The sequence below is a fragment of the Pistacia vera genome, unplaced genomic scaffold (assembly GCF_008641045.1).
Source record: "Pistacia vera cultivar Batoury unplaced genomic scaffold, PisVer_v2 Contig230, whole genome shotgun sequence".
NCBI lineage: Eukaryota > Viridiplantae > Streptophyta > Magnoliopsida > Sapindales > Anacardiaceae > Pistacia > Pistacia vera.
In genome coordinates, this window is record NW_022196036.1 from 575,177 (window position 1) to 592,224 (window position 17,048).

Below are 17,048 nucleotides of genomic sequence, written 5' to 3' on the forward strand. Positions count from 1 at the left end.
TCGTACTCCTGTTTCTTATCCGGTTCGCTTCGCCGGTTCCTCTAACTTCTTCCACACAGAAACCCGGTTATCGTAGCTGGTCCGTGCTAGTGCTGAGGTTAGGGTTTTGTTGTTTCTTATATTTTATTACATTTTCTCAATTACAAAATGTTCCCATGTTGAGATTGGAGTTTTGATATGGGTCTTTTATGTAATTTTATGAAATGGTAAAAGCCCTGATATTGAAGTCCATGATTTGGGATTAGGGTTACATGATAGCAAAAGAAATTAGTATTGTGAGAGAAAACTGAAGTTTTTTTATATTTTTGAGTTGGTTTCAGGAAGCCAGTTTACAATCAAAAGTTACCACAAAGTGTTCTTTGACATAAGCATTGGGAATCCAGTAGGGAAGTTGCTGGAAATTGTGATTGGATTGTATGGCGATGATGTGCCACAAACGGCTGAGAACTTCCGTGCTTTATGCACCGGTAGTTTTCTATGATTCTTATTTTAATGTTCAGTCCAGATTTTTCTTGTTTCTTTTTTCTTTTCCGTTTTTGTTTTTTTATCAGTTGGTCTGGTTTTTGTTTTTTATAATTTGATTTTAATTGTGTATCTGAGCAGGAGAGAAGGCTTTGGCTACAAAGGTTCCACATTTCATCGTGTCATCAAATTTTCATGATCCAAGAGGGGACTTTGACAAAGGAAATGTGGTTTATCTCTCGCAGTTCTAGATTACATATTTAATTATTAAATTCTTGAAATGAAAGCCGTATGCTTCTCCAAGTAGGTTCTTAGTAGAGTGGTTTTGTCACACTGAGAAGCATCAAGCATTGATGCCTTCTATCTTTTATGAGTTCTAAATATTTGAAGTAAAAGTAGGCATTTATACAGGTGTCAGCTTGAATAGGTTTATATCTAAGATATCAATTTTCTAAGCTCATTATCCTTTTTGTGTTACCAATTCAATTCCCTTTAATACTGAAAATTAGAAATAAAGATAGGTCTATGCCCTGTTCATTTTTGGAGCATTTAGTGACCAGTGTGTTTACCTGTGAATGCAATTAATATTATTGATCCCAAAGCTATTTTTGACTTTTGGGTATTTTTTTTCTTATTGATGAAAATCGGTTTTCCTGGAATGCAAATATTTTGGGAAGATATTTGGTCTAAGGCTTTTTTTTTTTTTTTTTTTGGTAAGGGTGGATATTGTTATTTTGATTGGACAAGTTTCAATAGATCTCTTTGACTCTTAAAACTTGTCCTTGTCACAAAATGGCTGCCATTTAGGGTAAACAAGATTAGAGTTAAACTCCTGTTGACTTTGAATGGGGTAACAAATGTAGGTCTGTGTGGTTATTTGCATCAAGTGGGTTATAATACATAAGTTTGAGAGTAAAAAGGTTGTTTGGGTTTAAGTTTATTTCAACATCGCCTTATAGTTCTTTGGAAGGTGGAGCTTGGCCATTGAAATTATAATGGACCCATTGCACAGCTACATGAATTTCTTCTCAACTTCCATTCCTACTCTTTGCTTAGTTGGAATTGTAAGATAGCTTAATGCCACCAGGTGATAATGAGAGAATGACTATCACCTTTTAGGGCAAGAATGTGTAAAGTATCATTTTGTGGACAAAAAGAGTCTTAAAAGTGTTTGAATAATTAAGGGTTCATTTGGTTCATTATTCTGATACTTTTTATAATAGTATTTTGAAAAAAGTTAAATTGGATGGATATTACGATGTAAGATTTGAAAATTAACAAAAATACCCCCTATGTTTGTTTATTTATTAAACACCCCTATAGTAAAATATTAAAATTTAACAAAAACACCTCCAACCCACCCATTAAATACGGACAGCCGGCCACCACCGCCGGAGTTGCCGTATCAGCGTATGACCGGCTGGATCTTGCCGATCGTGCGCCGATGTGGATCTGGCCATTAACGGCCAGATCTGACTGCATTTGGTCGTCAACGACGGCCAAAGATACGGCCGTCGTTGATGATTGTCTACGACCAAAGATCTGGCCTTTTCCGGCCAGATCTATCGTGGATCTGGCCGGAAAAGGCTAGATCGACGCACTATTGACCAGATTTAGCCGGTAATGCGTCATTATACCATATTCCGGCCAGCTTTCGACAATGGTGGCCAGAATCTGGTATAATGTGGGTTGCTGGGGTGTTTTTGTAATTTTAAAAAAAAAATTAGGAGTGTTTAGTTAAATTAACAAATTTAGGGGGGTTTAAAAAAAATTGAATAATATTTTCAGAATAAGCCAATTTTACTGTTTAACTTTATTGGGAAAACCAAGAATACTATTTGGAAGAGTGTATCACACGGAGCCTAAGGATCCGTTTGTTTAACTTTTTAGAATAGTATTATATTCTGAATAGGATTTAATCAAATAGGATAGCATTCTGAGAATGTGTTTGGTACATTTTCTGAAAATATTTAGATTATTTTTTAAAATATTTAGGATTTAATCAAATAAGATATTTGTTAATTTAGCTGAACAACCCCCTCCCCCCCCCCCCCTCCCCCAACCAAATAAAGTTAATAAATTAAAACACCCTTCATCTACCCAACTAATTGCCGACATTGGCTATCACTGTCGAACGTGCCAAAAGTCGTTGGAATGCGACGACTGGCCAGATCAGCAGTCTCAATGCCTATTCCGCTACTTTCGTCCAACGGTGGCGGTCGGCTGCTGAATTAGTTGGGTGAGTGGGTGTGTTTGTTAATTTATAAACTTTTATTGAGAAATGTAATTGTTAGGCTTGTTTGATACACTTTTCCAAATATTTTCTGCGTTTTCCTATAAAGTTAAACAGTAAAATTGGCTTATTCTCAAAATATTATTCTATATTATTCAATTTCTTTTAAACCCCCCTAAATTTGTTAATTTAACTAACCCCCCCCAATTTTTTTTAAAAAAATTGCAAACACACCCCAGCAACCCACATTTACCAGATTCAAGCCATCATACCAGAAGCTGGCCGAATCTGGTATAATGGCGCACTACCGGCCGAATCAAGCCAATAGTGCGTCGATCTAGCCTTTTCTAGCCAGATCCACTGTGGATCTAGCCAAAAAAGGCCAGATCTTTGGCCGTACAGTGGTCAACGACAGTCGTATCTTTGGCTGTCGTTGATGACCAAATGCCGTCGATACGGCGATTTCGGCCACTTTCCAGCAGTGGTGCCGGCTGTCCTTATTTAATGGGTGGGTTAGGAGTGTTTTTGTTAACTTTTAATATTTTATTATGGGGGGTGTTTAGTAAATAACACACATATGAGGTATTTTTGTTAATTTCCAAATCTACATCGTAATACCCTCCAATTTAACTTTTTTCAAAATATATTCTAAAAAGTATCAAATATGAATCAAACGGACCCTATGTTTTGTTGAATAGAATATGATGAATTTTGATTAATATGCAATATTAAAACAAATATGTATTTTACTGATTGGATAATAAATAGGATAGGATACAGTTTGAAAAGTTAAAAAAAAGCGGCGGGGGCGGGGCGGGTGGTTTTGGGTGTTATTCAGAAAAGGGTAGCATGAACTCCTACTTCAAATATTCGGAATGTCACCGTAGAGTTGTAGGCCAACTCCTGAGGGGAAAATTGCTCCTTCTGTGCCTGTCCTTTCAATAATGTTAATAGTATTCAAGTTCCTCATTTCTGAAGTTCATATTTGAATTTTAATCGAATTCTTGAAGCTAGTGCTTCTCTTGAGTTTCAATTGCTACTTGGGTGTTATATATCTGTTTCCATTTTCCCTGCTCCTTGAGTACAATGGATGCAAATAATTTGGATACCCTGCTGATTTTTAGGCATATTTCATCAACTTCAAGGGTGTCTTATGCAGTAGTTTGCTTAATAATGAACCAAACGACCCTAAATGTTTTGAGTTGAATAGAATATGATTGAATTTTGAATTAAATAAGTCAATATAAACAAATATGTTATTCACTGGATTGGATAAGATAATAGGATACAGTTTGAAAAGTTAAACAAAAGAAGGGGTGGGGGTGTTGGGGTGGGGTTGGGGTGTATAGAAGAAGGGTAGCATGAACTCCTACTTCAAATGTTCGGAATGTCACCTGTAGAGTTGTAGCCAACTCCTGAGGAGAAAGTGCTCCTCGGGTGCCTGTCCATTTCAATAATGTTATATATTCAAGTTCCTCATTTTGAAGTTCATATTTGAAGTTTAATCTGAATTCTTGAACTAGTGCTTCTCTTGAGTTTCAATTGCTACTTGGGTGTTATATCTGTTTCTATTTCCCTGCTTCTTGAGTAGCAATGGATCAAATAATTTGGATACCCTGCTGATTTTAACATATTTCATCAACTTCAAGGTGTCTTATGCATAGTGCTTAATTTGCAAATACTTATATTCGAGCCTTTTCTCCATTTCCATCTCCTATATATGGTTGTCAAATATTGTTTGATTTGGCGAATTGTTAAACCAAATTTCCTTTGATTAATATTATTTATCAGAAATTTAAAAAAATATGTGTATGTTACTGATTTTATCTTTTGTGCAGGTCATTAGCATTTGAGCTTGAGTTAGATCTGTAATGTTTCACTTTAACTTTGCTTCTGACTTGATCGGAGTACTAATCCCACGAAATTTGAAATATTTTTCAGGGCACTGGAGGAAAAGTATATATGGTCGTACGTTTAAAGATGAGAATTTCAAATGTAAGTTGATCCTTCTCACATAACTTGGGGCTGTTAATACTTCTCATAGAGCCATGTAGGTATATCCTTTTACTTCATGAAATTAAAAAGTGATGATGGACCATCTAGTTAAACGTCATCTTTTTCATTCAATTTAAAAATTTTGTCTTCTAGTAGTGGATTTAATTAAAACAGCGATTATGGTTTGTGTGGAATATTGACTGGCACTTGAGGTCACCTGATAGTTCATTTCTTTTCTTCTATATCTATATAATCTGCACGTTTTCATTCTGAGGTGTATAATGTATTGCAGTGACACATACTGGACCAGGAAAGTTAGCATGGCAAATGCAGGCCCCAACACTAATGGAAGTCAATTTTTCATTTGCACTGTGAAGGTATATTGATTTATTTTCCAGTAAAAGGAAATTAAAAGTTAAAACTCTGCTGGTAATTTGTCAGTTAACAATCCATAAAATATATTCCAGAATACCTTTTGAGAGGTTAGAGAAAGTGGCTGTGCTATCTTACTGCATTTTGGAATAACTTTTTATCCAGAAGAATGTGTTTGAATCCACTTGCCAAGTTATTATAGCTTGCTTGATAAAGTTTACGATGTACCTGCCTAATGAGAGTAGGATTAGTAAATATGTTTCTCAACCAAGCTGTACCATTCCATTTCTGGAGAAACAGATTTTCCTAGATAGGTAGTTCAGTGCTTTGTGAAAGATTCTTTTGATCTTTCCCGTGGTCATCCTCCTTCCTGTGTTGGCCAAAATTAATATCTATTTGCTCTTCACGTTTTTTCTGAAAAATGCTGGTTTGACTGCTGTTATGAAATATGTGTAGTTACTATCTTTTGTGTTTAATTACGAAATCTCTGGGGACTTTCTGCTAAGAAATGCAAAGAGATATCACCTAAAAGAAGAGCTTGTTGATTTATGATATCATCCGGGTACTTGTTTGTATATTTATAAAGCAAATTTTTGATGCTCATGGATTTTGGATTTCCCCAATTAAGTAAAATTTTCTTGTACTTTCTTGATTTTGTTAATCATTGTGTGAGTTGATACTTCAAAATTGATTATGTTTCATTGATAATGATAATGAAAGCACCCTTATGACAGAGACCGTCTTAAGCTGGTGGTTTTTGAAAGTTTCCACATTGCCTTGGTAACTTTAGCTAGTAAACTATTTGTTATGTAATGTTACATGAGATATTGCTGTTTGACTAATATATTGATATTTTTTTCATATTTTGGCACGTGACAGACACCATGGCTAGATCAGAGGCATGTTGTTTTTGGGCAAGTTTGGAAGGCATGGATATTGTTAAGCTTATTGAGTCGCAAGAGACTGATAGAGGTGACCTCCGAGTAAGAATGTGTCATTAGCGACTGTGGGTAGCTTCCGATGTCTGAGTATGATGAGGTAATTCCGTTTCTTTTGCTGCAGCTTTTAATTATTGGACTAGTCTATCCAGTTTAATGGGCCTCTATTAAATGAACCTGGAGCCATGTTTGAAAGTTCATTATGGTCCCTTGTATTCGTAATAAGCTTAAGTTACCGGGAGTTAAAAGTGATACTGGTAAGTTTACCAGCCAAATTGTTGAGGTGTATCAGTGGATATAATGGGTTTCGTTTACTCAGTGAATCAGATTTTAATGTTTGAGGTGAGTTTGAAACAAAATTCCTGCACTCATCAATCTATGATGGCATTATTATGATTAGATTGGAATGATATCTCTTTCTGAATTCTGATGATGAAAGCTTCTGCAATTGATGCTGTCAATCAAATTCCATTCCATATCCCCTTCTAAATAAAATTCCTGAATTTTATGGTGTAATGATCTATCATTCATTATTAATGATTTCATAGTTATGGCTTCTTTTTTTATAATAATATATTTTTCTATAACGACATAAACACTATTAATATAATATTAAAAGAAATGAGGTCATAAATAAAAAGTTTTGGTTTGAGTTTTCACATCAATTACTCGCAGGATAATCATAAATTATAATCCCCAATTGAAATAGAAAGTTCGGATACATGGTATTATTAGATAGGAAGTTCAAAAGTGGTCTTACTTTAGATTTATAGAAAGTGGAGTAATGGCCCTCAATGCTTGACCGCTATTGAGGGTGAAACTTGATTGAGTTAAAAAAGGAGATATGCATCCACATTCAGCTTTATTTGGTGTATATCCTTTTAATTTATGTGATATTGATGTATATTTGGATAGGGTCTTTATCTTTTTTAATAATTGAAATATCTGATTTAGTTTATATACACTTCGGAAAAATTAACCCAATAAATTTTGATACCCCAATAAAGTGACTATTTCATTTATAAGTTTAATAGTGTATTAAATATTAATAATAGTTTAGTTAATAAAAATAATCCAAAAAGAAAAGACAGAGAAGGTGTTCATAATCGTACGGCAGTTAAAGAAGATTCTCTGTGTATGTTCCAATGTTTAATGTTATCAAATTTTAGAGTTAAGAGAATGACAAGACAGGTTAAAAACATCACGTGCCCCGAGGAGGATTCGATTCAATAGAATCCTAAGCACGTGACATTGTGGTGGACCATGTTACGTTACGTCAACATCCTATTCCTACCCCAGAAAAAATTAAACGGACTAGCGACACCACCTTCACCACCACCACCACCAGCAGATAGTACACAACCGTGGTCCCCACCTGTACCTGGCGGCTTTCCTTTCCTCTTTTTGTGATCCCCATCTTGCCACGTGTTCTTTTATGTTAGCTGTCTTCACAACCTCTATAGAAACGACAACCAAACTCGAAAACGACGTTTCGTTTCTAGACGACGTGACGGGACCCCATTCAGATTCTGTCGGTGAAATCTATTTTACTTTTTTGGATTCATTTATATTATTGTCCTCATCATTACTATTAGAATTAATTGCTCCTTAATTAAATGATTAAGTGTATGATCTTTATACATAATGAATAGTGACTGTACCTAACTCAAAGCACTAGGCTCCACTTGAACAAAAAAATCTTTGGATTTGGATAGAAACATGTCCAATTCTTTCACTAATTAATGAATCCAATCAACAAAGATTCAGTTTGAACAAGTCAATCTTGATGGCTCAATTATGTATTAGACAATAATGTGGGATTGTGATTTCAGCCCACTTTATTAAAACTCATCATAATCACCTCATTAATCACGTTCTCAGGATCACTGAATCTTAGTTATCTAATTAACGTGAAGCAGAGAAAGAGGTTCAGTTCAAGTCCTGTCTGGAGAACCATTGTTGTCTGGCTACTTTTACAAACCAAGTACCATCTCTTTCATCCACCCCGTTCTGTATTTTATTTCTTTCACGTTGCAAAGTTATAATCTGATTTTTTCTCTTTGTTTTTCGCAGATAAATGTGGGATCGGTATCGGGTCCACGAGCAAGCCTTTGTCAGACAAAAGTGTTGGGTGCTACGTTTAATGCAATCAAAATTCCCAAAAGGTTGCTTTGACGTCCATGCTTCTTCGTACTCCTGTTTCTTATCCGGTTCGCTTCGCCCGGTTCCTCTAACTTCTTCCAACAAGAAACCCGGTTATCGTAGCTTGGTCCGTGCTAGTGCTGAGGTTAGGGTTTTGTGTTTCTTATATTTTATACATTTTCTCAATTAGCAAAATGTTCCCATGTTGAGAATTGGAGTTTTGATATGGGTCTTTTATGTAATTTTATGAAATGGTAAAAGCCCTGATATTGAAGTCCATGATTTGGGGATTAGGGTTTTACATGATAAGCAAAAGAAATTAGTATTGTGAGAAGAAACTGAAGTTTTTTATATGTTTTGAGTTGGTTTCAGGAAGCCAGTTTACAATCAAAAGTTACCAACAAAGTGTTCTTGACATAAGCATTGGGAATCCAGTAGGGAAGCTTGCTGGAAGAATGTGATTGGATTGTATGGCGATGATGTGCCACAACGGCTGAGAACTTCCGTGCTTATGCACGGTAGTTTTCTATGATTCTTATTTTAATGTTCAGTCCAGATTTTTCTTGTTCTTTTTCTTTTCCGTTTTTTGTTTTTATCAGTGGTCTGGTTTTGTTTTATAATTGATTTTAATTGTGTATCTGAGCAGGAGAGAAAGGCTTTGGCTACAAAGGTTCCACATTTCATCGTGTCATCAAAGATTTCATGATCCAAGGAGGGGACTTTGACAAAGGAAATGTGGGTTATTCTCGCAGTTCTAGATTACATATTTAATTATAAATTCTTGAAATGAAAAGCCGTATGCTTCTCCAAGTAGGTTCTTAGTAGAGTGGCTTTTTGTCACACTGAGAAGGCATCAAGCTTGATGCCTTTATCTTTTATGAGTTCTAAAATATTGAAGTAAAAGTAGGCATTTATACAGGTGTCAGCTTGAATAGGTCTTATATCTAAGATAATCAAGTTTCTAAGCTCATTATCCTTTTGTGTTACCAATTCAATTCCCTTAATACTTGAAAATTAGAAATAAAGATAGGTCTATGCCCTGTTCATTTTTGGAGCATTTAGTGCCAGTGTGTTTACTTGTGAATGCAATTAATATTATTGATCCCAAAGCTATTTTTGACTTTTGGGTATTTTTTTTAATTGATGGATGAAAATCGGTTTTCCTGGAATGCAAATATTTGGGAAGATATTTGTCTAAGGCTTTTTTTTTTTTTTTTTTGGTAAGGGTGGATTTGTTATTTGATTGGGACAAGTTTCAATAGATCTCTTTGACTCTTAAAACTTGTCCTTGTCACAAATGGCTGCCATTTAGGGTAAACAAGATTAGAGTTAAACTCTGTGACTTTGAATGGGGTAAAAATGTAGGTCTGTGTGGTTATTTGCATCAAGTGGGTTATAATACATAAGTTTGAGAGTAAAAAGGTTGTTTGGGTTTAAGTTTATTTCAACATCGCCTTATAGTTTTTGGAAGGTGGAGTTGGCCATTGAAATTATAAAGGACCCATTGCACAGCTACATGAATTTCTTCTCAACTTCCATTCTACTCTTTGCTTAGTTGGAATTGTAAGATAGCTTAATGCCACAGGTGATAATGAGAGAATGACTATCACCTTTTAGGGCAAGAATGTGTAAAGTATCATTTTGTGGACAAAAAGAGTCTTAAAGTGTTTGAATAATTAAGGGTTCATTTGGTTCATTATTCTGATACTTTTATAATAGTATTTGAAAAAAGTAAATTGGATGGATATTACGATGTAAGATTTGAAAATTAACAAAAATACCCCCTATGTTTGTTATTTATTAAACACCCTATAGTAAAATATTAAAATTTAACAAAAACACCTCCAACCACCCATTAAATACGGACAGCCGGCCACCACCGCCGGAGTTGCGTATCAGGTATGACGGCTGGATCTTGCGATCGTGCGCCGATGTGGATCTGGCCATTAACGGCCAGTATGACTGCTTTGGTCGTCAACGACGGCCAAAGATAGGGCCGTCGTTGATGATTGTCTACGACCAAAGATTGGCCTTTTCCGGCCAGATCTATCGTGGATATGGCGGAAAAGGTAGATCGACGCACTATTGACCAGATTTAGCCGGGGAATGCGTCATTATACCATATTCCGGCCAGCTTCGACAATGGTGGCCAGAATCTGGTATAATGTGGGTTGCTGGGGTGTTTTTGTAATTTAAAAAAAAAATTAGGAGGGTTTAGTTAAATTAACAAATTTAGGGGGGTTTAAAAAAAATTGAATAATATTTTCAGAATAAGCCAATTTTACTGTTTAACTTTATTGGGAAAACAAGAATATATTGGAAGAGGGTATCACACGGAGCCTAAGGATCCGTTTGTTTAACTTTTAGAATAGTATTATATTCTGAATAGGATTAATCAAATAGGATAGCATTCTGAGAATGTGTTTGGTACATTTTCGAAAATATTTAGATTATTTTTTAAAATATTTAGGATTTAATCAAATAAGATATTTGTTAATTTAGCTGAAAAACCCCCTCCCCCCCACCCCCCCCCAACCAAATAAAAGTTAATAAATTAATAAAAACACCTTCATCTACCCAATAATTGCCGACAATGGCTATCACTGTCGAACGGTGGCCAAAAGTCGTTGGAATGGCGACGACTGGCCAGATCCAGTCAGTCATGCGCTATTCCGACTACTTTCGTCCACACGGTGGCGGTCGGCTGTGGCAATTAGTTGGGTGAGTGGGGGTGTGTTGTTAATTTATAAAACTTTATTGAGAAATGTAATTGTTAGGGCTCTGTTTGATACACTTTTCCAAATATTATTCTGCGTTTTCCTAATAAAGTTAAACAGTAAAATTGGCCTTATTCTCAAAATATTATTCTAATTATTCAATTTCTTTTAAACCCCCTAAATTTGTTAATTTAACTAAACACCCCCAATTTTTTTTAAAAAAAATTGCAAAAAACACCCAGCAACCAAATTACCAGATTCAAGCCATCACTACCGAAGCTGGCCGGAATCTGGTATAATGGCGCACTACGGCCGAATCAAGCCAATAGTGCGTCGATCTAGCCTTTTCAGAGCCAGATCCACTGGGATCTAGCCAAAAAAGGCCAGATCTTTGGCGTAGGCAGTGGTCAACGACAGGTCGTATCTTTGGCTGGCGTTGATGACCAAATGCCGTCGATACGGCGATTTCGGCCCACTTTAAGCAGTGGTGGCCGGCTTTGTCCTTATAATGGTGGGTTAGGAGTGTTTTGTTAACTTTTAAATTTATTATGGGGGTGTTGTAGAAATAAACAAACATATGAGGTATTTTGTTAATTTCCAAATTCTAATCGTAATACCCATCCAATTTAACTTTTTTCAAAATATATTCTAAAAAGTATCAAAATAATGAATCAAACGGACCCTAAATGTTTTGAGTTGAATGAATATGATTGAATTTTGAATTAAATAAGTCAATATAAAAAAATATGTATTTTAATGGATTGGATAAGATAATAGGATAGGATACAGTTGAAAAGTTAAAAAAAAGCGGGGGGGGCGGGGGCGGGGGGGTGGTTTGGGGTGTATATCAGAAAAGGGTAGCATGAACTCATACTTCAAATATTCGGAATGTCACCGTGGAGTTGTAGGCCAACTCCTGAGGGGAAAAGTGTCCTCTTGTGCTGTCCATTTCAATAATGTTATAGTATTCAAGTTCCTCATTCTGAAGTGTCATATTTGAAGTTTAATCTGAATTCTTGAAGCTAGTGCTTCTCTTGAGTTTCAATTGCTACTGGGTGTTATATATCTGTGTTCCATTTTCCCTGCTCCTTGAGTAGCAATGGATGCAAATAATTTGGATACCCTGCTGATTTTTAGGCATATTTCATCAACTTCAAGGGTGTCTTATGCAGTAGTGTGCTTAATAATGAACCAAACGGACCCTAAATGTTTTGAGTTGAATAGAATATGATTGAATTTTGAATTAAATAAGTCAATATTAAAACAAATATGTATTTCACTGGATGGAAGATAATAGGATACAGTTTGAAAAGTTAAACAAAAGGGGGGTGGGGTGGGGTGTATATCAGAAAAGGGTAGCATGAACCCTACTTCAAATGTTCGGAATGTCACCTGTAGAGTTGTAGGCCAACTCCTGAGGAGAAAAGTGCTCCTCGTGTGCCTGTCCATTTCAATAATGTTAATAGTATTCAAGTTCCTCATTTTGAAGTTCATATTTGAAGTTTAATCTGAATCTTGAAGCTAGTGCTCTCTTGAGTTTCAAATTGCTACTTGGGTGTTATATATCTGTTTCCATTTTCCCTGCTTCTTGAGTAGCAATGGATGCAAATAATTTGGATACCCTGCTGATTTTAGCATATTTCATCAACTTCAAGGTGTCTTATGCAGTAGTTGCTTAATTTGCAAATACTTTATATTCGCCTTTTCTCCATTTCCATCTCTATTTATGGTTGTCAAATATTGTTTGATTGGCGAATGTTAAACCAAATTTCCTTTGATTAATATGTATTTATCAGAAATTTAAAAAATATGTGTATGTTACTGAATTTATCTTTGTGCAGGTCATTAGCATTGAGCTTGAGGTAGATCGTAATGTTTCACTTAACTTGCTTCTGACTTGATCTGAGTACTAATCCCACGAAATTTGAAATATTTTCAGGGCACTGGAGGAAAAAAGTATATATGGTCGTACGTTTAAAGATGAGAATTTCAAATGTAAGCTGATCCTTCTCACATAACTTTGTGGCTGTTAAAACATACTTTCAATAGAGCCCATAGGAATCTTTCTTCATGAGGAATTAAAAAGATGATGATGAGGACCATCTATTAAAGTCATATCTTTTTCATTCAATTTAAAAATTTTGTCTTCTAGTAGTGATTTAATTTAAACAGCGATTATGGTTTGTGTGGGAATTATTGACTGGCACTTAGGTCACCTGATATGGTCATTTTTTTCTTTATATCTATATAATCTGCACGTTTTCATTCTGAAGTGTATAATGTATTGCAGTGACACATACTGGACCAGGAATAGTTAGCATGGCAAATGCAGGCCCCAACACTAATGGAAGTCAATTTTTCATTTGCACTGTGAAGGTCATGATTTATTTTCCAGTAAAAGGAAAAATTAAAGTTAAAACTCTGCTGGTAATTTGTCAGTTAACAATCCATAAAATATATTCCAGAATACCTTTGAGAGGTTAGAGAAAGTGGCTGTGCTATCTTTAAACTGCATTTTGGAATAACTTTTTTATCCAAGAAGAATAGTGTTTGAATCCACTTGCCAAGTTATATAGCTTGCTTGATAAAGTTTACGATGTACCTGCCTAATGAGAGTAGGATTAGTAAATATGTTTCTAACCAACTGTACCATTCATTTTCTGGAGAAACAGATTTTCCTAGATGGTAGTTCAGTGCTAATGTGAAAAGATATTCTTTTGATCTTTCCAGGTCATCCTCCTTCCTGTGTTGGCCAAAATTAATATCTATTTGCTCTTCATTTTTTCTAAAAATGCTGGTTTGACTGCTGTTATGAAAATGGTGTAGTTACATATTCTTGTGTTTAAATTAGGAAAATCTGGGGGACTTTCTGCTAAAGAAATGCAAAGAGATATCACTAAAAGAATAGTTGTTGATTATTATGATATCAATTCCATGTGTACTTGTTTGTATATTTATAAAGCAAATTTTGATGCTCATGGATTTTGGATTTCCGTCCAATTAAGTAAAATTTTTTGTACTTTCTTGATTTTGTTAATCATTGTGAAGTTGATACTTCAAAATGATATATGTTTCATGAATAATGATAATGAAAGCACCCTTATGACAGAGACGTCTTAAGCTGGGTGGTTTGTGAAAGTTTCCACTGTCCTTGGATGACTTTAGCAGTAACAGTTTTGTTATGTAATGGATACATGAGATACTTGCTGTTTGACTAGATATATTGATATGTTTTTCATATTTTGGCACGTGACAGACACCATGGCTAGATCAGAGGCATGTTGTTTTTGGGCAAGTTTTGGAAGGCATGGATATTGTTAAGCTTATTGAGTCGCAAGAGACTGTAGAGGTGACCGTCGAGTAAGAAAGTGGTCATTAGCGACTGTGGTGAGCTTCCGATGTCTGAAGTATGATGAGATCAATTCCAGTTTCTTTTGCTGCAGCTTTTAATTATTGGACTAGTCTATCCAGTTTAATGGCCTCTATTGAATGAACTGGAGCCATGTTTGAAAGTTCATTATGGTCCCTTGTATTCAGTAGATAAGCTTAAGTTACCGGGAGTTAAAAGTGATACTGGTAAGTTTTACCAGCCAAATTGTTGAGGTGTATCAGTGGATATAATGGAGTTTCGTTTACTCAGGTGAATCAGATTTTAATGTTTGATGTGAGTTTGAAAACAAAATTCCTGCACTTCATCAATTCATGATGGCATTATATGATTAGATTGGAATGATATCTTCTTCTGAATCTTGATGATGAAGCTTCTGCAATTGATGCTGTCAATCAAAATTCCAATTCATAGCTTTAAATAAAAATTCCTGAATTCTTAACATGGTGTAATGATCTATCATCATATTTAAATGATTTCATAGTTATGGCTTCGGAGATCAAGGTGGTCAATGTAATTTTAATTGCATAAATTGCTGATTAAGATACAGTAGCTCCATATTAGAATGTAGCAATCAGTCAAGTCAGATAAAAAATTTCACCAATTTTTTTTTTTTCCCTCTTATTTTGATTTAATGGAGTTAGGGAAGAATTGTAATACCTTCATACACATGAAACCCACCGGCACTCCAAGTTCTCCTGCCCGAGAAAACATTGCCTTGCCAACTTCGTTGGTCATCTGCACAAATTTATAAGAAAGAAAGACATAATCATCATCATTACTCTTTCATCAACATACTGCACCTGAAATGAAGATGTCAAGAGGAATTAAATACTTCATTTGATGGGAATCCCACAAGTATTTAAAAACTAAATTAATTGTCATAAAATTGTTTCTTCAATTAGTTAACTAACTGCAAGAATAGTCTTTAAGCCAGAAATAAAGATTACCAACTATTGATTTAATATAAGTGGAATGTCTAGACACAAATTTTTTCTGTCCAAGATGGTGAACTAGTTGATGAAATTAAATCGTTACAAATGTGCAAAGTTTGATAAAACATAACATAATGAAAAGAACTGAGGACAAAAAAACAGGCTATGACAACTGGCAGTGACAAATTTTACACTGAAATTAGTACCTGTTGGCCAGATGGCCATAGATATGGATTAAAACGAACAGCACGGAAACCATCCTAGCAAGGAAAGAGAATGAATCAGAATGATTATCTGAGAGAATAATGCAATTATGAGATAATGAATAGACAATCCAAAGACCTTCACAAGCTGTTCAAGCTGCTTAATCCCACTGCCATCTTCTGCAGGATTTGCTAGGCAACAACCAACAAATTTGGTTGGGTACTTCTTCAGGACACTGTCCAATTATAGAATTGCTTTAGGCAATACCATATCTATAAAGTAAAAACTATATCAACTATACAAATCTTTGAGGTTAAATAACTATAATGAATCAACGTGTGACCAGCAATTCACTATCTGAATAGCATGATCGAAAAAGCGATGTCTAAGATGAAATATAGCTTTAAAGTAAAGAAACAACAGCCTCCCCCAACCATGGACCTTTGTCCTTTGTCTTACTTAGAAATCCAACTCTACAGGAAGTCAAAGGATCTTCAGATTGAGCACAACTCATTGGGTGCAAGGTCTTATACGAGTTGTATTAAGTTCACAATTTTCATGCGGCTTCGCAGGTTTCTGAAATCTTGATCTCTAATGCATATGGAGAAGAAAAAATTCTAAACTTATCATTTTGCAATAATGTAATCTTAACAGACCTTGTCACCAAAGAATGATCAAACTTATGATTAATGGGCTGCACAATGAGTGCCCCATCCACACTCGCTTCTGCCATGTTCTACAGGGAAAAAAAAAAAAAGAATATCAGAAAAGAATACTATCACATATTCAATGAATCTATATAAAAAGAATTTACTCATCCTTCAAAATCAATATCATGCCTGTAAATTTCTAAAAAAATAGTGGTAAAGGGCAAGAAGAGAACATGAATTAATCAAGATCTCCAAATGTATTGAAAACCACCATATAATCATATTTTCACTCAATATTTACAAATTAAACACTTATAGTACCCAATTCCAACTACACCAGTAATTAAAAATCATACAATTTTAATTCAATGCAAACCCATGTAAGATCAGATAGCAAATAACATAAAGTACACTAACTATGCTAACAATAAGAGGCGTACCTGGAGCAAAAAATCAACATTTCCAGGCAAAGTGGGTTCTTGGCCAGGAAAGTAAGGGTATTTATCTGCAGCCTTTGCAAAGTAGTAAAAAAAAAAAAAAATTTAAGCATTTTGAATGCCCTTTGTTCATTAAAATAGATAGATGATGCAATTTAGTACTTACCTCTTCAGGTGAAGCCCATACGTGTAGATGTGAATCGATGGTTTTGATGCTTGAAAAAGCTTTAGTCTGGGATTCACTGGAGCTCATTTTAGCAGCAGAGATTGTGAATGGTGATTTTTTATGATTGGAGTGTGAATAATGAGGAAAGGCTGAAGCTGTAAGCAGTGGCTTTAATAACTTCGTCACCACTGCGATGCCCATCACAGAAAAAATGATAATTGATTTATGACTAGTTAGAGTTAGGGCCTTTTATGTAAATCTCTGAATTTTTATCTTTCTTTTTATTATATTATTAAAAGAAGAAAATTCTTTTCATTAGTGAGAGATTCTTCTTAATATATTATTCATTTTTCATTAATAAAATCTTTAATACTAATATCTATTTCTGAATTGAGCGAAATGTCATTTA

At 35.0% G+C, this 17,048-nt stretch overlaps 1 protein-coding gene and 2 pseudogenes across 1 annotated transcript; 2 read left to right on the top strand and 1 right to left on the bottom strand.

Moving 5' to 3' along the window:
* Window positions 1-177: 177 nt before the first annotated feature.
* Window positions 178-8,603, top strand: LOC116131209 (annotated as a pseudogene).
* On the top strand, window positions 396-14,354 carry LOC116131275 (annotated as a pseudogene).
* Window positions 14,355-14,755: 401 nt separating this feature from the next.
* LOC116131210 lies at window positions 14,756-16,885 on the bottom strand. Its single transcript, XM_031416854.1, has 7 exons — window positions 16,640-16,885; window positions 16,477-16,548; window positions 16,043-16,122; window positions 15,525-15,621; window positions 15,389-15,442; window positions 14,908-14,985; window positions 14,756-14,782 (listed from the first exon to the last, which is right to left on the bottom strand). Exons 1-7 carry the CDS (start codon window positions 16,838-16,840, stop codon window positions 14,756-14,758), a joined length of 609 nt encoding a protein of 202 aa, XP_031272714.1. The 5' UTR covers window positions 16,841-16,885.
* Window positions 16,886-17,048: the final 163 nt, after the last annotated feature.